Source organism: Danaus plexippus, chromosome 10 (assembly GCF_018135715.1).
Source record: "Danaus plexippus chromosome 10, MEX_DaPlex, whole genome shotgun sequence".
In the NCBI taxonomy this organism is placed as follows: Eukaryota; Metazoa; Arthropoda; class Insecta; order Lepidoptera; family Nymphalidae; genus Danaus; species Danaus plexippus.
Window position 1 is genome coordinate 5,697,997 of NC_083543.1, and position 23,494 is coordinate 5,721,490.

Sequence of the window (23,494 nt, forward strand, 5' to 3'; positions counted from 1 at the left end):
TTGTAATGAGTTAGTACATATAGAATGTCATGAAAAACAAAAAAATCTCTAAGTTTAATACATTTTTAACTTTGAATAAACTTCTCCCAGCACTACCGAGGCAGTATGAAGTCTCTGAACACGGGTATAGTGACGTTATTGAACTACGGCAAACACGTGCCGCCGGCCGTGTCTCACGTCACACTCGCCCATGAGATAGGACACAACTTTGGATCGCCGGTGAGCCGTATATATACTACACAAGTCACAACTAGACCTACACATAAAACATCCAAATGCAACAGTGGTCAATGTTTTTCAGTTTTACTGATACTAACAACTACTGTTCTATAGATACACTTTTACTATTCAGTGTTTGTGTGTGCGTGTGTTGCTTTTGTATGTGTGTAAATTTAATTGGAGGGTAGAATAGCTGTTTAGTTAATATTTTTATAACCATAATTTCCTTACTACTTTTAATTCTAAAACATAGAGAAACTTTTAGTATCTCATCTATTTAACATATTTATACAATATATATAATATATTTTAATAGCACGATCCGGAAATGTGTACTCCGTTCGGCGAAGACGGTAACTACATAATGTTCGCCCGCGCTACGAGCGGCGATCGTAAGAACAATAACAAATTCTCACCGTGTTCACTGAGAGCCATAGACCCAGTGCTGAACAATAAGGCGCGCTCACCCAAAGGATGTTTCACTGGTAATACATTTATTCTCAGTTGTATAATACATTTTTATGTTATAATATCCTCAAACGTATATTACGATATCTGTTCTATATTTAGTATGGAGTCACAATAGACATTGGTTAACATTTCAATTAAAAATGAAGTGTTTGAATACATTACGCCATTGTTCCGTTATAACAAAAAATATACAACAGACTTCATACATTACAAAACAATAAATGACAAATGAATGTGCTTTTTTTAAAAAAAAAAGGCTTAAAGCAATCAAAATAATTTTCTATCCTGTGATAGTCTTTTTACAGGAGAATTGTTATCCAAACAATGTGAAACCGTTTTAATACATTTCTAACGTGAACTTTTATGTCAGAACCTCAGCCCGCTATCTGCGGTAACGGTGTAGTTGAGGACGGCGAGGAGTGTGACTGCGGCTGGGCGGCGGAGTGTACCGATGTCTGCTGCCGCCCTCAAGCAGCACGACCACACTACAAGCCCTGCACGCTCACCGAACATAGCGTCTGCAGTCCCAGTCAGGTGATAACACCACAGAAGACCTGCAACAATAGATTTTTTTTTTGCTTTTTGGACATTCCAAACCACCACGTTTTATAGAATTAGATTATTTGGCATCATCTGTACGGAATGATTCCGATAACTTCGTACTAATTATTGGACCTCAAGATTTTTTTAATAACCTATCTGTTTATATTTTTGACTGCCATACTTTCCTGGTATTTTGTTTTCATCGCTACTGAAACTATAAACATAAATCAAGTCATAGCCGATATGATAATTTTAATGTTGTCCAGGGTCCGTGCTGCACGGCCTCGTGCACGCTGAAGTTCGGGGACAAGTGTCGTTCTGATAACGGTTGTCGTGACGCTGCTCATTGTGATGGCAAGCGAGCAGCCTGCCCCGCGAGCAGACACAAGCCGAACCGCACGAGATGCGACAAAGAACTCGTCTGCTTTATGGGAGTACGTACTTCATCTGAAATATAATGACTGTATAGCATCGAACTAATCCCATATAAAGCTCATCACGATTACATCTAAACTGAGCTATATTCTTAACGTAAATATGTTCCATACAAATGGAAAAAAAAATTATAAATAATTTTATTAATTTATTTTCATTTTAATCACCGATCTTATTAATTAAGTAATTCACCATCAATGTAACTAACAATAACGGAATAGTTCGCCTCTAAACAGTACTAGTACTATCTAACTTTCCATCGTTTCCAGGAATGCACTGGATCTATTTGCCTGGCGTATGGCCTGGAGTCCTGTCAGTGCGTTGCCCGTAAGGACGATCCTCGGTCCGCCTGCGAGCTGTGCTGCAGAAAACCCTCAGGACCCTGCGTGTCGTCCTTCCACTGGAACACCGCCCCCTACGATGTGCCAGATATGTACGCTAAGCCCGGCACACCATGCAACGATTACAATGGGTAAAATCATTATTCAAACATATTTAATGTATGTAGGTTACACTATGTTAGCTCTTGTCCACGACTTTGTTTGGACCTCCGAAGTGTATTCAGAGCGAAATAAATTTTGTTTAATTACAAAGATATGGCAATCAACTGTCTGCGCAACTCGCCCGTATCACCTAATTTTATATAACATACATTTTTCTTTAATTATTCCTGACGCTGCATGGAATTTTGGGATAAATGTCTTTTAACTATTCTGATGACTTGGTCCCATTATTGGAAATCTGCTAAGTAATATCACCAACAAACATCCGTGCATAATCATTCCTAGTACAATAACAGCCGAAATAAATTTGTTATAATACAAGTGACACGCATCCTCATTCCATCAGATACTGCGATGTGTTCCAACGTTGTCGCGAGGTCGATCCTTCCGGTCCGCTGGCCACGTTGCGTCGTCTCCTTCTGTCCGATGAGTCTCTGGCGGGCTTCAGGCGGTGGATGCTGCGTCATTGGTACGCCGTCCTGCTCATCCTGCTCGCTGTCATAGCGCTGCTGGTAAGTTATGGTGGCCATAAAACACTTACATATATGATTAAGATTATTATTAAACAGCAATATCTTTTTAATCAATGTAGATGGTATAATATTATAATTGATTGTTTCATATTAAAAAAGATTAATCGTAGTCATTTCGGATTTTAAAATTTCATAAGAGAAAATCTGTAGAAATAAAAATGTTATATATTTACTTATTGTATGTTAGTGCTCTTACATATTTTGAGTTTAGGACCGGACGTCAGTGACGACATAAAGGAAACAAAACTATACGTTTACTTGATCTTATGTTAATATTTATATTTTTTTTCTATAGCGCTGCTACAGAGCTCTGAAGGTCCTCGATTCAGCCATACAGAATGCCGAAAAAAATAACTAAATATCTTTCACGCTTCATTCGTCTTAGGTACTGATTGAATGGAACGCGTAGGCTAACAAAAAACTATGTACAGCGCCAGACCTTCCATAATATGCTATGTTAATATTGTAGAAACGCTATATTTTAAATCTATTTAAGTATTAAATCCGATCGTATGTCCATATTCCTACGACGTGTTTTCCTCTGTGCAGGTCGCTAGCACCCGTTTCTTCGGCCGTAACGCTAAGAAAATCAAGTCAGTAACAATAATACACTCGTCAACCACCGAGACCGTTCGTCTTCCGGACGCTACTGACCAAGGACTCATAGTCCACACCGCCGTGCGGTTAGTTACAAATATCTTTAATATATCTAACATTAAGGCCATCTTGAAGTAAATCGTATAGAATGCATAGAATGAAAATTTATATACAGCTACCTGCTACTAGCATGTTATATCCCAGACGTTTAATGTTCGGTTCCTACACGTGGAGATATTTTTTTTCCATCAATACTTTTCCGCATGAATGACAATTATAATTGAATAATGTTTCTTAAGTGACTTATGTTAGAGATGGTTTTATTTAAAAATTATATTATCCTAAGATTACTCACAGCTGTGAATTCCTTTCGCATTTTCTTATATTAATAGTCTCTTCAAAAGTTTACCAAACGAAAAAAACTTGTTAAATATAAGTCATATAATAATTTGTGAAAAATTGTATCTCAAGACACAATCTAGGACGAGACTGTCGATTCGCTTTTAAATTTATTATACAATATTTTTATTTCATTCGACAGATCAAAACTGCCTCTGAAAAAGAAAGTAGCACTCAGAACGCGCGGCTATAGAGTCAAAAAGGAAATCCAGAAACAGGGCGACAAAGCGTCTCCGTCTCATAACATCAAGAAGAGGGTGAGTTTCATGAAAAAGTTCAGCATTTTATATTTTATTAATATAAAACTGTGGTTCATTGTTGGAAATTTCAGAAGCCGAACGGTACTCCGAAAATTGACGACATCCATAAAGAAAACACAGCAATTGTAACAAATGCTGAAGGGAAATCACCGAAACATGTTATACTATCGAAACATAAGAAAGGTAAAAAACGAAAAGTTAAAGTCAAGAAAGAAACTATAGATTACAGTTCAATGCAGAAGCACTCCTCGAGCACACCGCCCAAGGACACCGAAGCTTTAACGAAAGTACAGAAATGGCTACTGAGTTCACCACAGCCCACTGCCATACCTAAGTCTAAGTCAATTCCCGTGGGCCTCACTGAGAGAACTCACAGGCAAGTATCGAAAGGTAGAAAAACTCGACCGTCCAAAAGTGCAACAAATCTACTTTCTGGCGAAAAAGCCAGACTGCAGGTTGTTTTTAAACCTCCGTTTAGGTTTAGTGTAAAAATCTGTAAGAGTGACAAGACTAAGGTTGTACTCGATAAGTCTTCGAAGCCCGACGTAGAAAGGAAACGTCAGGATACTCTGCCAAAGGCTATCTGTCCGGCCGAAGTGACCAATACGAATACAAAGCTTCTCAGACAAACTTCAAAAAGTACAGACAACGCAAACATTCCAAAAACAGAAGCTGGTAACAAAGAGAAAGACTGCCATGGATATGAAAATTTACTGCCACGAAGTGCCAGCGATTGTAAAGTCGCTAAAAAAGTACCAGATTTAAAAAATAGATCGGGCCATAAGAAGAGCAACTCGGTGGGACAAAAACGGGAAACTACTGAAAGTAGACAGAATCTCATTTTACAAGAGGACTGTGATAATGTACACGTCTACGAGAACTTGCTGCTGACGGAGGACACCTTCACCCCCAAAAGTTGTAGTATGCCGCGACGACAAACATCTCCCGGAATATCTCGCCAGAGCAGCTACGGTCATCTACCTCGAGCTCAAATCCGCCCACATAGACATAGTACCAACAACGTAAACCGTTCACGAAATAACAGCACCAACGAACAAGAACCCTTCTATAATATAATAGAGACGTTAAAGAAAGACAAAACGAGCGGAAACAAAGGGAACACGTCCAATACCAACACCAGCAGTTCATCTGGCAGCGCCAGGGACGAGGTGTCCAGGATAAGTAGGTCCTCGCGACAGAACAGTCTAGTCGACAAGCCGTCTCGCTCTAACGTCAGTGAAGCGCCGAAGAAACTATGTCGCCAGTCAAGCGAGGCGGAGTTAGGGAAGCAGGCGAGTGAGAAAAACTTAAGGGGCTTCCAGTTGGTTGTGGGGAAAGACAAGCTGAAACGGCAGCTCAGCGACAATGAACTGAGTCGATCAAGGATGCAGTTGGCGATGCCGATGTCAGCCGGCGCGGAGCCGAGGCGAGCCTTTTGTTGGAGCAAGCGAGCGAGTCTCGACTGTGAAGCCTCGCTGCCCACCACGAGGCCCAACAAGAGAACCACGTACACCTTCGGCGAACTCAAGAACACGGTCCCCAACTCCACCGAAGCAGCAGCCGTCGACGGCATACAGATCTCGCCCGAAGATTTCCTTAAAATTATCGACAATTAGTCGACCAGGTAATGTTGGTATCAAAGAAGTTATTAATCGACGTGTATGTATATTATCTATCGGCTGGTGTAAATATTGTATGTGCTTCTACTGTTAAGATTAACACACGCCACTGAAACAGGCCATTGCTCAGTTCCTTATTAACTATTGTGTGGGATCTATTTACTATACTAAATCAACAACACTCATCGATTCGTTCAATGCTATATTTTTTATAACAGCGATGTGTTTAATAATTTCTTCTTCAATACAACCAAGTGAGATTTCCTGGGAAAAATTTTAATATTCAAAAAGCTTCCAAATAAAATATTTTTGTAGTTTAACCCTAGTTATTAAGGAATGTTTGTTGATGAACAAATATTATAAGATAGTAGTATGATCGTGCTAATTCCAAAATTTTAATAAAAATCACATTGTTAGATCTTCTATGAATAATTCAAATCAATTTTGAATGTGTCCCAAGAACTAGACAACGTGTATTAAAGTTCAAGGTCACTATCAATTAAAGTAATACCAACAGTCATATTTATTTTTCAACAAGTTATTCTTTACCGCTGGCAATGGTTTTGTTTCACTGTATTTCTATAAACGAATCCCTATTTTTTCTACATACTATGTACCTATTGTACAAATTTATTAATACTTATGTAAAGATTTGATATATAAATAATTTCATTATATCACAATATGTTTATTTATCTATTTTATTTTTATTAAAAACAAGCTTTCTCGTTACAATTTCTGGAGTGCTTAGTACAGTAATATATTTCATGATTACTGAGGACTTGTATATTCTTATTTCAACATGAGCTGTCAATTAAAATGTCAATATGTTTGAATCTCAATAATGCTCTAAAATTTCCCAAAAATAACTAAATATATTATAAATATAAAACAGGATTGTTGTGATTGTAATAGATGCCATTATTTCTATCCAATATTTGGTGTAAATTTTATGGGTTGTGAAAAATTGCATAATAATTTTGAAGATACAAACTGAGAATCCTGTGTTAATATAAAATCCAAAAACATCAATAATATTAAGGAATCAAATGAAATTTTGTTAATAATAAGCATATTTTTCTATTAACATTGATATTTATTGAAACTATATCCTAAAAAAAAACTTTTAACGGCTGTTATTTTTATGTTCTGCAATATCTGGGATGGAATTAATATTGAAATCTATGTATTAGAGTGACAATATTATGGTATATGTTATAATTAATATTAAATGTAATTGTAAATACGCTATATAAGTACAAGTAACATATGATATTGTTTTATTTTGATGTAAAACTTAGTTTCGCCTTTTGTGTTGTACTGTTATCTCGTCATTAGTGCCAACACTAGTCTAAAATTGGCGGTTTTAATGATATAATTATGTTGTTAGCTGTTGTTCAGTTTCCTATCTCAGATATCAGAATGTTTTCATTTCGATGGCGGTCTCTGTAAGGTGCGTACGCTTTGCTACGCCATAACGCAACGGCATCTATGAGCTTCGTTTTAGGGAGTTAAGGGTAACCATAAAGCTAGATATTGTATTCTATAGAAATAATTTCTAAGACGATACTAAGAGTATTGGAAGTGTTACAAATTTGTATCTTATTTTTTTCTTCGTAAAATAATAAAATTAATAAAATTATAAATGATAGTCGCTAATGTTATTGCCTCTGTGTGTAGCTCGTCTTATGATAGAATATACAATGTATTGCGTTAAACCCTTCTTAATAAACAAATGTATCCGTTCATTTTAATATATTGTAAAATATGTAGGACTCGAATTTTAAGACGCAAGAAAATTGCTCGTTAACATAATGACTTGACCTTCCCATGAACTATCTGTCCACTAGCAGATACCAAGGAGCAGATTGTCTGACGGCGTTTTTTAATTTTTAAATTAGATATTGATGTATTAAATGTTTATTGTAATGTTTTATAGTCCACAGGCGCTTTTATCTATTTGAAATGGATTTTTCGTACGTTATGTGTTTCTGTCAGTTTGGGTAACGATTTGAAATTATAAGTATACAATCTAGACTCTAGTGACGTTCGCTAGACGTGCCCATGATCTCAGTATTTGTTCCAAGTGCCTTATGAACAAATCGATTCATTCCTACAAACATTCCAGTCTGTCATGTTACGTTCATGTATTACTGATATGATTCATTGTAAGTTATAACTATATAAGTAATAAAATACGTATTATAATATTATATTCAGCATCTACTTAATTAATCTGTGATAGTATAATTTCGAATTTTTTTTTTCATTTACTTTTCTCTTTTGATCAAATTATGTTATTTAAAATAAATACAAATTTGTAATAAATTCATCTTCTAACATTTACTATTTTTTCTGTATTTTTTAAAAATAAAAGATCCAACACGCTTTTTGTGTATTATTTATAAAAAGTCCAAAACATTTATTAGTGCTGAAATTGTAAGGCTAGTGGACTCATTAGCCTTTCAATTTCAAAACTGACTAGTTTACACACAAATAAATGAGTATACAAACTTTTTAGTGTGTGTTGTGTGTAGGTGTATCAACGCTGGCTGTATGCAAATTGGTTTTGATAGTTCTTAAAAAGTTTATTTTGAAACCTTCTTTGTTTTAACCTTTGAAAGTTGTAAATATAGTTGACATAATTTATTGAATTTACATGCATGGTAGGTTTATTGAAAAATACTTTTAAGGAATGGCTCCTATACGATACAGCTTACACTATGAAGATTATTCCGAACATTTAATGTCTAGATTTGGAAAACTGTTGCAAATGCAATCCTTGGTAGATATGACTCTTATGTGTAGTTCCCATACTTTGCGTGTCCATAAAGCCGTACTGGCAGCGAGTAGTGCATATTTCCAAGTGAGTAATTTTAAATATGTAAAATGAACGTTGATCATTGCTTGCACGTTGTTTTAACCTACAGTAGATCATTCTCATTAATATATTTTATAGGAAGTGTTACAAAAACAAACGGGGGAACCGTTAATCATTTTAAAGATGAGATTCAGTGTGTTAAAGTGTCTAGTTGAGTTCATGTATTGTGGTAAGACTCAATGTTTGGAAGAAAACTTGGACGAGCTGGTATCTGCTGCCCAGTTCCTAAAAATAAAAGGATTGTCAAAAGTCACCAAAGAAGGTCTCGGTATAACTAACCATAGTAAGTTTCAGTTTTCACATATTCTTCGTTTTGACATTACTTAAACAATTTTTATAGTTATACAAACTATAGAGCGTTTAACAATTTTTATAGGTAAACAAACTATAGAGCGGTCACCACAGATAATTAAAAGTTTAAGGCCGCTTTTTTAAAAATTTAATGATAACCTCCATCCAAACCATATTCTATTTTACAGCTTCACCTTAATAATTCTCTACAAAATGATTAAACTAAAATGGGCTGCCAAATTTTTCTTTTTAGTTTTAAACAGAAAAAGGTTGAATTACTAATTTTAAAAACTTGGTTGCTTCCACTCCAAATATCACTTTCTTACTATAATATGGGCGAACTATTATTATGGAAGTGTCAGCTTTAGTTCACTATACATTATTTAAAGTGCGTCCCATACATATTTGATGTATTTATTTGGCATTCGAGTTCTGGGCTTAGAAGATGCCCTCGTATTGTAATTGTTTGGAGTTAAAGAAAAACACTTTAAAAAAATTGCAGAAGAAAATATTACTGAGCATCCAAACTGTATAATACCTTCCAAATAAATTTATATAAAGTGTTTCTTGTGCTTGCATAATGTTTGTAATTTAAATCTCTTCTCCATTCCATGCGGTGTCTATGAAAGTAATTCACGATCTCGAGGCACTGTTTGGCCGACAGTTTTTGTTTTATATATTAGATTAAATGATATAATTTCTCTTAATTTGGCCTCTGACAAATATTAAGGCTGCTTATATCACTCCCGAGTCCCGTGTTTGTTTTTTTTTTTGTAAACCTTAGCCTAGTATTAGAATTATTAGTCCGTTGATATTTGTGGCAAGTAGTCGGGCCTACGTTTTTGTAAACCTTGTTAGGTTCCTAGAAAATTGTAACCAACATAAACCATAGGAAAACTAGTATAATGTTTTATTTATTAAATATTAGAAAAACCAGAATATTTCCCTTCTTTAAATGTTTGTATAATTAATTTGCTGCTTATATACTTGCTCGCCTTATATACTTACTCCGCTTATATACTAACTCGCCTTATATACTAACTCGCCTTATATACTAACTCGCCTTATATACTTACTCGGCTTATATACTTACTCGCCTTATATACTTACTCGCCTTATATACTTACTCCGCTTATATACTAACTCGCCTTATATACTTACTCGCCTTATATACTTACTCCGCTTATATACTTACTCGCCTTATATACTTACTCGCCTTATATACTTACTCGCCTTATATACTTACTCGCCTTATATACTTACTCGCCTTATATACTTACTCGCCTTATATACTTACTCGCCTTATATACTTACTCCGCTTATATACTTACTCGCCTTATATACTTACTCAGCTTATATACTTACTCGCCTTATATACTTACTCGCCTTATATACTTACTCGCCTTATATACTTACTCGCCTTATATACTTACTCGCCTTATATACTTACTCGCCTTATATACTTACTCGCCTTATATACTTACTCCGCTTATATACTTACTCGCCTTATATACTTACTCGCCTTATATACTTACTCGGCTTATATACTTACTCCGCTTATATACTTACTCGCCTTATATACTTACTCGGCTTATACTTACTCGGCTTATATACTTACTCGGCTTATATACTTACTCGCCTTATATACTTACTCGCCTTATATACTTACTCCGCTTATATACTTACTCGCCTTATATACTTACTCGGCTTATATACTTACTCCGCTTATATATTTACTCGGCTTATATACTTACTCGGCTTATATACTTACTCCGCTTATATATTTACTCGGCTTATATACTTACTCGGCTTATATACTTACTCGCCTTATATACTTACTCGCCTTAAGTATGTAAGTAGAGTAAGTGTACAACGAGGGTTAATATATAAAGGAGTGTAAGTATATAAAAGAGTAAGCACATAGAGCAAGTAAGTATATAAGAGCGTTAGTAGATATGGGAGTATGTATATAAACAAGTAAGTATATTAGCGAATAGAATATAAGCGAGTAAGTAAATAAGCAGATTATTATATGAGCGAAAATAATATCGATATATACGATGTGGTAGACGCAATATTAAAAGTCGTTTAATAACAAGATTACGCACACGCACAAAGTACACCTTAAGTGTACTCTTTACTTTACGTGCACATCCTAAGTATTTAAAAAATGTAAGCAATATGAAATATTTCAAGAAATGTTTTATTTCTAAGCCGAGTTGCCTGTGTTCACTCCGCCCGTTGTCATCAATCGACCTCCCCAATCACTTATTGACTTACATACACAGGTAATCTTTTTATCATTTCGCAAAACATTTAGCTTTAGAAAGCGGCTAGCTCGCTTTAACGCAAAGTTGTCTTATCCTATTCCTAATTAATTACCAGAATTATACCAGACACTATGTATAAAACATTATTACTTTAATAATAAAATGAATCATTAGGAATTCAGTCTAAAATAGTGTACCCTCTGTAAATTTGACATATGACTTTATTTAATTGTAAATTTATTGGTGCCCCCAACAAGTAAAACATATTAAATTTAAAATTTTAAGGACAATGTGGACCCAAAACCACAAACGACCCTCTCTACACCCGCCAATCAGCCAGTGGATGCTTTGACCAGAACTAATAAGGTTTATATATGCATACTGTAGTAGCTAGATTGCAATAGTTACAGTGAATCTACAGAAAAACAATGTTTAACTTAGTAAAATTTAATTTTAATTTAACATCAAATTACTTTAGCAAAGTTCTCATTAACACATTTATACACTAAGAAAAAATCTGATTTGTTAAGTTGCCTAACAATGGAGATAATCAAGGATTAATATATGTAGTTCAGGAAATTATTTCCAGGATATGGTTGTCCGTATTCCATTCGACATAGAAGGTTCAGGGGCGGAGTACAACGACCCTCGAGCACGACCGAGACGAGGCAGGCCCAGCTTTAAGGTAACATAGATTTGTCTATGAGGAAATGGCTAAGAAAAAATTATTATAGTACCAAAACTAATTGTAAATAAATTGGTTCATTTGATTGTAAATCATGAATGAAAGTATGAGACCGCTGTCCCCTCTATCCCTATAGCGTCCTCTCTCTTGGGAGAACGCGGTGGGGGGCGGTGTGATGGGGACAGCCTCGGGGCTGGGGCGAGCCGCGGAGAGAGCGCTACTACGGAGAGAACAGGATTCGAGGAAAGCCATACATCATCTCAAGCATCTCCAAAGTAGGCACATGCAGGTATAACCTTTTTATAGATAATTTGGCTGACATGGCTATTTTTAATTAAAATTTTTTGGTTTAATATTTATCAAGATGTCCGTCTAAAATCATTTAAATTATTTTCAGCAATAATTGTTGGTACAAATTGTAATGCGTTTTGTATTTTATAGGACTATATGGACAGAGTGACGTTATCACAAGCAGTGAACAGCATCTGTAACGATGGTTCATCCAGCTACCTCAATATGGACAATGATCTTTTGTACATGGACCAAACGGTCTCCTCCAACTCCCTCGACCCCACGAACCCGTACTCGAAAGATCATTCTCTGGGAAGCGAAACGATAACTTCAAATTACTCAACCGCAATAACCAGCACGGCCAATACTACAACGAATAGCGGAATCAACACAGCTATGTCCCAATACGTAAACGCTTTGAAGAATGCTGGTCTGCCGACAGATTTACCGATACTGTTTGAATCTGGAGATGGCTCTTACATTAACGTGAACGAGCAGGTCCTCCTTGATATGGTACAAAGTAGCGAAATACAATACGAAGTTATAGAACAACCGAATATAATCGAGAAGGTCGCTGATCCCAGTGAAATCAAAAGCATAGACGATCTTTCAAAATCCATCGAACGTGGGGAGATGTTGATGGGATCTAAAAACTATACGACATCTAGTGACTTCGACAAAGAGAGTAGCGTCCATGAAGATACAATACACAGCTTGAACGCCATCCTGCCTGATAATTTAGAATCGTTTGGAGATCAACAAAACTACGTGGTTCTAGATAAATCCCTTCAAGACAGTCGAAACACCATAGATCATGACAGTGCTAATGATTTCTCGTGTATAGAAAACGATATGCAGTTCTTTACTAAATCTATGAGCGATGATGTAAAAAAATACTACGAAGAACAACAACTGAACGACGCGACCACCTCGCTGGACACCAGCTTCAACATGTCTCTCCTTGACACAAAATCATCACATTTGACCGACAACATGAATCAATCTTACAACTCCTTGAATACCGATGACATGAAGAGAAATGTCGATTGCTACGACTTTAGCTTACAGTTACCACACGCCACAGACTTTAAAGAAGACGCTCTCGACTGCCTGATGTCGACGCCGAGACGCACTGAAAATCAGGACGGATATATTGATGACACCCTCGATAACACGAGAGTTCAGGAGAGGGACGAAATAATAAAAGACTTGATGAACATTGAGAACAAGATCGTTAATGAACAGATAGACGATAAGAGCAACGAGCAGGGCAAGGACACAGCTGACGATGACTTTGGTGCCAGCAACACTATTAAGGACAGCAGCAACTTCTCAGATGTTTCCACTAATGATCTACACTGGAACTTAAACACGGATGCCAATAATCACAAGAGTAGCGATTTTATATCAACCGACTTCATGGCGCCTTCGACACAAGCGTCAGAGTCAATAGAAGATTTAGCCGAGTCCCTCGAAACTGAGAAGTGGGAAATGACAAACGAAGATCAGACCGACAAAAACAATGTAGATAATAATGATGACACAGAGAAGCTTGACACGGCAGTGAGTGACGATATACCGTTTGCTGTAGGACTCCTCCCACTCAAACAAATACAGGCGGCAGAGGATGAGAGTTCATTAAAAAGGAAAAGTCTTTACGACTTAGATATGACAGGTAACGATGACGCCAAGTGCCTGAAACGGAAATTAAAATATAAAAAGAAATAACTTTTATAGATGTACGACTGTAAGGAAATATAATACTTTGATCCCAAAGCTTGGTATTCGTTCCGTTAATTAAAATTGCATTTATATCCCTTACAACTTACTAAAAACCTAATCGGAAAATGAGGATTTTATCACTAGTAATGTGATAAAACAATAAATAATCGAAAAGATGTAAATTAATATACAGGCTATAAAAATAGCTCTTAAAACAAAAGAAAAGCTACAAAAAAAACAAATTTACATTCTGACTATGAGATAAAAAGTTTATTATGTTACACTGAATTTTCACAATTACTGCTTGGGCGTACAAAGCAAAAACGAGGATTACTAATTTCGGTTCGTTAAAACGTTAAAGAAATAAAACTATCAATAATAATACAAATTAGTTTAAGAAATTTTATTAAACAATAGTTCTTTACAAAAACTAGTGTATCGAATCTATAAGGCCTTACCCACTATTACTTTCACATCAGGCACAGCATGCTCATTTAAGAGAATAGTTACATCAATATTATTTGATTGTTCACTGAAGGTCAACACAAACTGACAGTTGCACATTTATATATTTACCAGATCTACCTTATCTATATAAAATGGCTCGGATTCAAAGCTTGTCACAACAATCACAAATATAAAGATTAATTTCGTTTTTATAAAAAAAACTTATATGACATGATTCCTAGTTCCACAAATATACATCCTATCATTTAAAGTAAAAAAAAAATTAGAGATTCATTTGTCTTAAGTAGAAGTTACAGTTATTGTCAAAACTACTATAAATATTTTAAACAATTACATAACTATGTGTAAAAATAAAGTGAAAGTTGCAAAAAAAAAACATAGTATAAAAAAAATAATGGCCGGATCAATATCACAACAAAATGCAATAAAAACATGAACAATAATAATATCAGAATAAGTTGTATAGATTTAAGACATATAAAAATACTTTTGTAAATGCTCAATATTTAAAGTGTCACTTACAACTACAGACTGTAACAAGTTAAGAAAAATATATAAAATAGAAACATTTCTACAGAGTATATGTGAGAGACATTTTGTTTATGAGCTGCACTTCTAACATAGTATCCGTAAGCATCACTGTGGTAGTCGCCCATTTGGAATGTTATTGGGGGAGAGGACATCCTGCCGTCCCCACCATTGGAGTAAGCCAAGACTCTCAGGTTATAAGACTTCCCTGGAGTCAAACTATTGACATACGCTTCCAATTTATGTTCCACCGGCACTAAAGTGTCATTAGCCGTGCTCATATCTTGATCTATCTCCCACACTCTCACCTAGAAAAATATATGAAATATAGAGGATTTAATATTATAAGATTGTCTAAAGTTTTAAACGAATTCTCAATTTTCTAATGAACCTATGCAAGTAGTGTGATTTGTTTATATAAAACCTATAAGTTATTAATAGTAATGGTAATCGAACCTTATAGCCTATGAGAGGTTCCTCTTCGTCAGTGGGCTGGACATATCGCCAAACAACTCGCACGGTGCTGGGGTTGACAGCCCACACGTTGACAGAAGCAGGGGGCTTCTGAGGAGCCTTCCTGTATGTACGCTCCAAGTATCGCTCGCTTTCCGGACCTTCACCAGCTGAATTAAACGCCATAACCTAGAAGAAAATAACATGTTCGTGTAAAATCTCCTTTAAAAGAACCCACCGAAAACTTGTGTCTTATATATTACAACTTATAAAGATTTATTCAAACAATGTATGAATATATCAAATAACATTATTTGTTTGTGAAATACGATAACGATATACATATATATTTATATTTGTTTGGTTCTTAAAAAATATTAATGCTACCTAATCAACAGCGAATACTCACTTTGACATAATAGTATGTGTCTGGCTGGAGCCCTACAATCAAAGCCCAATTCCGTGTTGTTCTTGATAAATAGTAGATGCATTCCTCTTCCTTGTTAGCTTGCTTCCAGTACTTAAGACGGTGACCGATTAATTTCCCTCGTAGTCTATCACGTGACTGGTCGATAGGGTTCCACGTTACATTAAGAGAGGTAGAATTGAATGATCTTGAATATACTTGCTGAGGGGCGACTTGAGGCATATCTTCAGCAGAATATATAGTGACTACCTCACTCTCGGGACCGGCGCCAATGTCATTGAACGCCTGCACTTTTATATTGTAAGGAGTGAAGAAGTAATCCAAAGGTACGTGTACAACGTGCATTCCTATGTTCCCATATTCTTTAAGTGAAAGTGACTGAAATTCGACTTCTGTGTTATTCCGACGCCAAAATATCTTATAGTAAATGCCTGGACCGTTTTGCAAGGATCTTGGTAGCGGTGTCCACTTAATGGTAAGGTCTCCAATTTTTCCACCACCACCTCCAATGTTGAAAGGACTGTGATAGGGCTTATCGGCTTGTGTGGAGAATTGAGGACTAGGAGAAGACGGTTCCCCTATACCTAAACTATTGACAGCTTGGACCCTGAACTCATACACAGACCAAGGCATCAAGGTTGTGGTTACGGTGGCTCGTTTGCGTCCATTGTATCTGTCTATTTCAAATACATTTGTGACACTCTCGCTCAACACAAACCAAGTTGAATTCCATTGTGTTCGTCCCGTGACAACATAATTAGTTATAGGACGTCCATTAGGATTACTGTCGGTCCATTCCAGGGTAACAGAAGATTGTTGAATATTTGAAACCTGTACACCACCAGGTGGACCAGGCGGCCCTTCTATACGTAATTGTGTGCGAGTCGAAATACGACCTATGGCTGATTTAACAATGCACTCGTATTCTCCAACATCCGACAAACTCACGTCGAATATCGTAAGTTCACCACCGTCGATTTTAATTCGTTTATCTGCGTACAGATCAGCAGCTTCCTTCATCCTGATACCATTGTGATTCCACAAGTAAGCTGTGTCGAGCATAGAATCTATTTCAGCATTACAATGAAGGAAAATGACTTGTCCTACCTGTGTTGTTATTCTTGGAGGTAATCGTTCAATGAAACGAGGGGCTCTAAGAACTATAAGACGTCCCCGACTCTCATCCGTGCCGTATTGATTCTTGGCAACACAAGTGTAAACACCTTCATCGTCTCTAGATAGTTGTCTTATAATAAGATTTCCATTCTCCGTTATAAACCTCTTCCCTCCGGCACCTATGACAATGTTATCTTTCTTCCACGTGAATGTAGGCTTTGGCGCAGCTTCAGGGTTACACCTGAGAGTCACATTCCCACCTTCTGATCCATATGTTTCGGACTCTAATGGATGCTTCTTAAATGATGGCTTCAATGACAGCACACGTAACTGGCCAGTGGAATACTTTGTTCTTAGCTGGTTCTTGGCCTCACACTGGTACATACCCGGATCTCTGGTTGGATCTAAGTATTTTATTATCAATACATTATCCTGTATGATATACCTGTCTCTATCTTCAGTCTCTAAAGTATCCATAGAAAGTTTCTGACTATTCTTCCACCAAGTGTAATTTACATCAGGGATACCAAATGCCTCACAATTCCAATGTAAATTTCCCTTATTATCCACATGTTTATCAGTTAAGGGAATGGTGAAGTTAGGTTCAGCCTGCACTTTAAGATACACATTATTTGATATATGAGCTCTATCATTACGAACATCACATATATACTCCCCTTCATCTTCAACCCCTACACTGGGAATGGTTAAGACTCGGTTAAAGTTACTTAAGTATGCTTTCTTAGGAATATCCCCATTTTTCCTTGTCCAATTGTAAGAAGGTACTGGATATCCAAATGAAATACATTCAAATCTGACTTCCTGTCCAACTATTGGAGCCTCTGGGAAGAGTTTTGGGAAATTGTTTGGGAATTTCAACTGCTGGTAGTCTGAATGTGGATAAACAAGAAGTGGAAAGAATGGTCCATTTCTTCCTGCATCTGAAACTTTACTCATAACATTACAACTGTAATTGCCTCTATCAATTGTCTCTAAAGCAGAGAAGTATAGCCCTCCATCATATGACACAAAGACGCGTTTGTCTTCCTCAACAAGGTTGGGGAAATAGTTGCGAGCCCACAAAAAGTTAACTGAAGGATAGTAAGAGGGTGGATCACAATACATAACCATTCCCCAGTACTGCTTACCACTCTCAACCGGTCGCTGCTGATTGAATTCTCTTATAAATCCAAAAGATAACCTTACCGACTCAGACCTTACTGTCCCATATTTGTTCGTAGCTGTGCAGTGATACTTAGCATTATCCTTATCTGCATCAGGATCGTATATCATGAGGGAACCTCCGCTTAGTATAAATCTAGAATCAGACAGAGGATCAATTTCAGTGAATATTGTACTGTCTACTTGATAATCTTCTCGAAACCATTTATATGTAGGTGCTGGATAACCACCAGCAACACAGGTTAACTGGACATGTTTATTTCTTAGAGGATCATAAATAGTATCTATTGGTTCTTTGATAAAATAAGGACCTCTAGGAATCCTTTCTGGATCAAATGTATCCAAGCCATATGTAAATGACCTCTGTTCTTCAATTAGATAGTGCAGTCTCTGTGTTTGTCCTTCACAAATAAAATGAAAGTATTGTGTTCCTTCAACAGCAGCAAGACCCCAACGGCCATCTTCATGTGAGAATCTATACACTAGGTAATCACGTGGGAGTAAATTGTAACTGGTATATGTCAGTTTTCTATCATCGAAGAAAGCATTTTCCAAACCTGACAGTTGTGAGCCATCTGCATCATTCGACCAGTAACCTGGAGATTGCTGATGAGCTCCAATGTACCACGACCCTTTCTGTGGATCCAGACGCATTAAGTTAGTTATTATAAAACCATGTTCTTCCGGACTGTTGACGGATACGAGATCTGCTTCGTAAGCTTGACAAATTTTTCTAGCTTCATTTCGAGGCCGGTCTGGGGATTTTGTAAAACGGTAGCATGATTCTCTATAACGAATCCAATTAGGAGGACACCTATAACGCTCCTCGTAGTCCAAGCCGGCGTAATATGTTGCTGTATTCTGAGGGTCTTCACCATCTCCATCCCCATAAACATCTGAATTTTGATTGTCTTGATAAAATGAGCTCTGTGCTGTATGTTGTTGGTTAGAGTAATCATTCCCGTTTACTGGAAAACTTCCATAGGGAATTTGATTTGGCCGATATGCTGTTGCATTCTGACTATCAGATTGATAAGTCTGTTGGTAGTTAGGGTTGAAGGGAATATTTGATTCCGACCCTTGACAGTAAACACAACCGAAAAAAACTAAAACAAAAGGAAAACTCTCCTTCATGTTTATATCATATACACAATTCTTTCTTCATTAATATGTTTATATTTCGTTAATATTCTGTAACACTTTATTCAAACAAAATATATCTTAAACGAATTATAGTAAAAACACAAGTGCTATATACATTTTTATTTGAAAACGATACGTTAACTCTTTAGAATTCCGATCCGCCTCGCCCAAACATTGTCATTTCGAATAAATAACTTACAATTCACATTCTACTCTATGGTCACTTCCTCAGAATAACCGAGTATAAACCTATTAGAACTTTGAAGTTTATTCATGAGTAAAGTTAGTTACAGAATAGGTAAATGGTTGTCGTGTTGTCAAATCATAGACAATGATTAAATATGACATTTAAAGTTTATTTAAAAAATATTGTAAGGATTTTATAAGTATACAAACATTTTCATCAACAAGGAATTGAATAAATAGTTTTATTTTAAATATTTCAATGCAATTGATACCAGTAAAAAGTATATAAAGATATGAATTTAAAGAAAAACATTTTTTGTAAAACCTTTTCAAACCTTAAAATAAGTTCAACATTTTATTAAAAACAATCTTTACATTTTTAGTATCTGTTCTTCTTTGAAGTGAGTTTGATTGGTATTGTTTAACTATTTATACTAAAATAAGTTCAATAACGTTTTTTGAAGTCACAACGCACATTTTCATGTGTTTGATTCGTAGGTTTAATTGAAAATTTTCAAAAAATATTTCATTTAGGGCGTTAAAATTTAAATTTATCTGAAAAATTGAAATGATTTTTTCTAATCAATAGTAGTAGACAAGATATCCAACTATAAAATGTTCTTTCGAAGCGAAAGGAATATATCTTAAAAAAAAGCTCATCAGTCAGGCGATACGAGATTATTCTCCCGAGCGGCTTCACTTTATTCTTACTCCGTGTCCGGTTGTAGTCTATCAATTAATAAGCAATGAAAATAAAATTTGTGGCGATATTATGACAGTTTGATTTGAAGCGAGAAGTGTTCTTAAAATTGTATATGTCGGAAAAATATCCAAACCGTGGTTTTTAAAAAGACTGACGTCACCAATGACTTTATTCTTGAATGTCGTCAGGATCTCAGACCCTTGAAGGTAACCTCGTAGATGGTTTGACGAATCCCTTACTTTGAAGAGGTCCGATCTCAGCGACGGCTCGAGTGAGACCCCCTATAATCTGTACTCTTGCCTCTATTTATACCAACTGACACTCATTGTTGTGACAGGTGGCTACGCAGGTGGTTATGCGACTGACACCTGATAATTTCAACTACCCTCAATTATTAGTTATTCAAATAATAAGAATTTCGCCGACATATAATATCTCAATAAATAAAAGAAACAAATTTTATTGATCACTTTCTTTATTTCCAAGATCATCAACAAGAAATAGTGTGTCAATATTGATAATTAATACTTACACTGTAGGTTACACTTAACAAACAGTATTTTATGCAGTTTTATTTTCAAAGCATACAGTTTGCAATATAGCTTTTTTCACGACCTCTATAAATTTGGGACGAACTTCCACAAACAAGATTATTCTTCTTATAATATTTCATCACAGATCGATCATGTACTTCTTCGTTCAAATCTCCGTAAAGAATTGATTTAGGGCGGAATAATTTTTGATAATGTAATAAAAAAATGATATCCACACATTTCACAAAGCTACTTATTTAATACTGTCTGAAGATTAGCGTCATTTGACAATGACATTGACACTTTCGTTATTCAGGCAAATTGGAAATAAGTTAAAAAAAAACATTTCTTTACAATTTATTACATTTAAAAGGATATTTTTGTAGATATGCGTAAAAACTATAATTTAATAAATTTTTCTAATACCGTATGGGACTGTATAAATAACAACATAACTTTAAAAAAAAAATAAAGGAATAAATTGTACAATAAAATATTTCAGGCAGACAAATATTGGCAAACATAACAATAAACAAAAAATAATAATTTTAGTCCTATGAGATATATATCTAGTAACTTAGTCTAGCATAATCTCAGGAAAGATGAACAAAGAACTTTATTGAGATAACGTATCAGCGCATTGTACAAGATCGTATGAAAATATACCTTATCGAAATGTATTTATCATGCCTTATATGTAACTCACAGAGGCTAACCGTAGGAAAGATTTACGAAGAGTGTAACGAGTATACTAAATATATTTTAAATCCTGGGACGCATTATAAAACATTTCTCGCCTACATATGGACACTTTGTTCACAACAAAATGTTACAACTACAGTGCGCCGTCAGAAAACGTATACTATTGCACACTAATTTCAAGATTATGCTTTACCTTAAATTACATTATGGTAACTATAAATCGTATTTCCTATAATTATTCTATAATTGCCGACATATATTTAACTAACCGTCTAACTTACAAAGTTAACACCGTACACCAATGTTAAATAGCACCCATGAAAATTATTATACATTAAAAGCGACATATTATTATTTTTTTTATACAATTGCAATAAAAATAATCTATTTACATTATTTACACCTGTAATGTCCCACAACAATATCTCACTCGTAACACTCCAGAGCCGAACTCGTCGAATTCTTACGAGGCTCTCTTAATTACACTTATATTATTTTGTTCCTAAATGAGATGCATTTTATTTTTTGTTTAAAATAAATCAGTCGTAGTGGATTTTAGATCGCTTCGTTATCCTATACAACATACATAACCTTAAAATTATTTTACGTAGTTTCGACGTCAGTCAGAGATCAAAAACTGTGTCAAATCGATTATTTTAAAAACAACATTAGTTTTCGACGTTCTGTTTTTTATATAAGTTGCTAAAATCAATCAAAGATTTCACCAGTGCTCGGTTAAACTTTAAGCATTTACAAAAGTGTTTTTTTTACTTTTGTTTTAAAATCCATCAAGGTGTAGAAATTTTTGAGAGTATGTCTACTGTCAGCTGACAAGGACGGTCTCTATCTTGAGCAGTTGTCGCAGCTTGTCGGTGACACGGATCAGCGCAACCTTGGAAGCGCGGACGTTGACCTTTTCCCCCGCACAGAGGAGCTGGTGACACTGAGCGCGCTCTAGGAACTCCTGCGTGCGAATCTCCCGGAGCAACTCCCGCGGTGATCCCGACCCGCAATGGATCTGCTTCAGTAGACTATCCTTTGATTTGATCTGCAAAATACAATACATTGTTACTTCACTACAAATTTAGCTCAACAAGACGGCTAAGTGTTTGATGAATAGCTATAACTGACCAGGTCTTATTGCTGGAGATAATAATTATTACTAAACTGTTATTTAATTAGAGAATTCTTATTAATAATCGTAATAGCAACCAGTTGAAGGTCTAGCCAGCTGTGGAACTTTACAAACTCGGTAACGGATATGCAACAAAAATAAGTCATCGTAAAAACCTGTCGCTTGTCACAGACATGCAACAGACGTATCAAGAGCGAACCGTCGCTGATGTACCTGGAGAACGTTAGTGATGTCCTGCAGCAGACACCAGAGCCCGTCGGCCGGTTGTCCTGTGGCTGTACGTAAGCTGTAAAACGGTGGCAGAGGAGCCTCCGTGCATTGTATCTCGATGGTGGTGTCGGGTGGTGGGGGAGGAGACGCCGGCGGTGGGGACGACAACGGGTCGCAACCTAATTCCTCACGATCTGCGAAACGAGAACGCCATATAGTATCATATTGCTCTATTAAATAAATGAGATAATTTGATGAGCTTCGTCTTTTTTAAATTTTGACAGGATAGTACTTGTGAATACTTCTATTGGTAGGTGATGAAAGCACTTGTCAGTAAAAGAATTTCACTAAACGGTCTCAATTCATTGCTGTGCTCATGAGGAACGAGGAAGCGTATCGCTTCGCCTGATGCAGGCAAAAAATGAATGTTACCTATTATTGCTGCGGGCGTCGGAAACTTCCATGGCTCGATAGCCCGTCCTTGAACATCGGCTATATAGAGATGTAACAGTTTGGCTGACTGTCCCTCCGCTAGCTCTTCCGGAGTTTGGCCCGCATACGTTCCGAGTAGCGGGTCGGCCCCATACGCCAGTAGCAATCTTATAATTTCAACATGGCTGTTCTCGCACGCTTCGTGTAACGGTCTGTAATATTAAACAATTTTTGCTTTTAGTATCAGCACACATGTGGACGGTAGTTTTTAGAGTTATTCTAAGTATTTTTAATAGTAACGAAATTAAATTTACCTTATTCCGCCCTGGGCTGCGGCCGAAACGTTGGCACCGTATTGTAAGAGTAATCTGGCTATTCTAACGTGGCCTCTAGCTGAAGCCACATGTAAAGGAGTGAATCCTGCATTGTCTTTCGCTGACGGATTCAAATCCATTTTCTCTAAGCAATACGCTACACAGTCCTGCAAGAAAATATTTGTTAATTTTCATTTATATGTTATTTCGAGTACACTTTATGTCTGAAATAATAAGATACCA

General features: G+C 36.1%; 4 protein-coding genes across 5 annotated transcripts in view; 2 read left to right on the top strand and 2 right to left on the bottom strand.

Moving 5' to 3' along the window:
* LOC116766975 (uncharacterized) overlaps window positions 1-7,967 on the top strand; it is a 99,061-nt gene extending 91,094 nt beyond the window's left edge. Inside the window, exons 7-15 of the mRNA XM_032657118.2 lie at window positions 91-219; window positions 536-704; window positions 1,061-1,224; window positions 1,500-1,667; window positions 1,938-2,140; window positions 2,518-2,683; window positions 3,254-3,387; window positions 3,843-3,957; window positions 4,032-7,967. Of these exons, the coding sequence (XP_032513009.2) occupies window positions 91-219; window positions 536-704; window positions 1,061-1,224; window positions 1,500-1,667; window positions 1,938-2,140; window positions 2,518-2,683; window positions 3,254-3,387; window positions 3,843-3,957; window positions 4,032-5,576 (2,793 nt within the window). The 3' untranslated portion in view covers window positions 5,577-7,967. The remainder of the gene's footprint in view (window positions 1-90; window positions 220-535; window positions 705-1,060; window positions 1,225-1,499; window positions 1,668-1,937; window positions 2,141-2,517; window positions 2,684-3,253; window positions 3,388-3,842; window positions 3,958-4,031) is intronic.
* Window positions 7,968-8,201: 234 nt separating this feature from the next.
* On the top strand, window positions 8,202-13,773 carry LOC116766978 (uncharacterized). The gene is made up of 7 exons (XM_032657122.2): window positions 8,202-8,445; window positions 8,539-8,743; window positions 10,966-11,039; window positions 11,307-11,387; window positions 11,611-11,706; window positions 11,843-11,995; window positions 12,148-13,773. Exons 1-7 carry the CDS (start codon window positions 8,275-8,277, stop codon window positions 13,723-13,725), a joined length of 2,358 nt encoding a protein of 785 aa, XP_032513013.2. The 5' UTR covers window positions 8,202-8,274; the 3' UTR covers window positions 13,726-13,773.
* Window positions 13,774-14,107: 334 nt separating this feature from the next.
* LOC116766976 (contactin) lies at window positions 14,108-19,294 on the bottom strand. Its single transcript, XM_032657120.2, has 3 exons — window positions 15,578-19,294; window positions 15,172-15,357; window positions 14,108-15,023 (listed from the first exon to the last, which is right to left on the bottom strand). The coding sequence occupies exons 1-3, from the start codon at window positions 19,025-19,027 to the stop codon at window positions 14,712-14,714; spliced, it is 3,948 nt and encodes a 1,315-aa protein (XP_032513011.2). The 5' UTR covers window positions 19,028-19,294; the 3' UTR covers window positions 14,108-14,711.
* Window positions 19,295-20,382: 1,088 nt separating this feature from the next.
* The window catches only part of LOC116767096 (uncharacterized), a 36,252-nt gene continuing 33,140 nt past the window's right edge, over window positions 20,383-23,494 (bottom strand). For both annotated transcript variants that reach the window (XM_032657270.2, XM_032657271.2), the window contains exons 5-8: window positions 23,252-23,418; window positions 22,938-23,149; window positions 22,509-22,699; window positions 20,383-22,208 (exon numbers count right to left, since the gene is read on the bottom strand). In XM_032657270.2, the coding sequence (XP_032513161.2) occupies window positions 21,984-22,208; window positions 22,509-22,699; window positions 22,938-23,149; window positions 23,252-23,418 (795 nt within the window). In that variant the 3' untranslated portion in view covers window positions 20,383-21,983. The remainder of the gene's footprint in view (window positions 22,209-22,508; window positions 22,700-22,937; window positions 23,150-23,251; window positions 23,419-23,494) is intronic.

Excerpts from the sequence above, each read along its gene's own strand:
- LOC116766978 (XM_032657122.2), top strand. The coding sequence starts at position 8,275 with ATGGCTCCTATACGATACAGCTTACACTATGAAGATTATTCCGAACAT. Across the intron at positions 11,707-11,842 it reads GAGGCAGGCCCAGCTTTAAG|CGTCCTCTCTCTTGGGAGAA; the intron begins GTAACATAGATT and ends CTATCCCTATAG. Across the intron at positions 11,996-12,147 it reads TCCAAAGTAGGCACATGCAG|GACTATATGGACAGAGTGAC; the intron begins GTATAACCTTTT and ends TGTATTTTATAG.
- LOC116766976 (XM_032657120.2), bottom strand. The coding sequence starts at position 19,027 with ATGAAGGAGAGTTTTCCTTTTGTTTTAGTTTTTTTCGGTTGTGTTTAC. Across the intron at positions 15,358-15,577 it reads ACACATACTATTATGTCAAA|GTTATGGCGTTTAATTCAGC; the intron begins GTGAGTATTCGC and ends ATTTTCTTCTAG. Across the intron at positions 15,024-15,171 it reads AACCTCTCATAGGCTATAAG|GTGAGAGTGTGGGAGATAGA; the intron begins GTTCGATTACCA and ends ATATTTTTCTAG.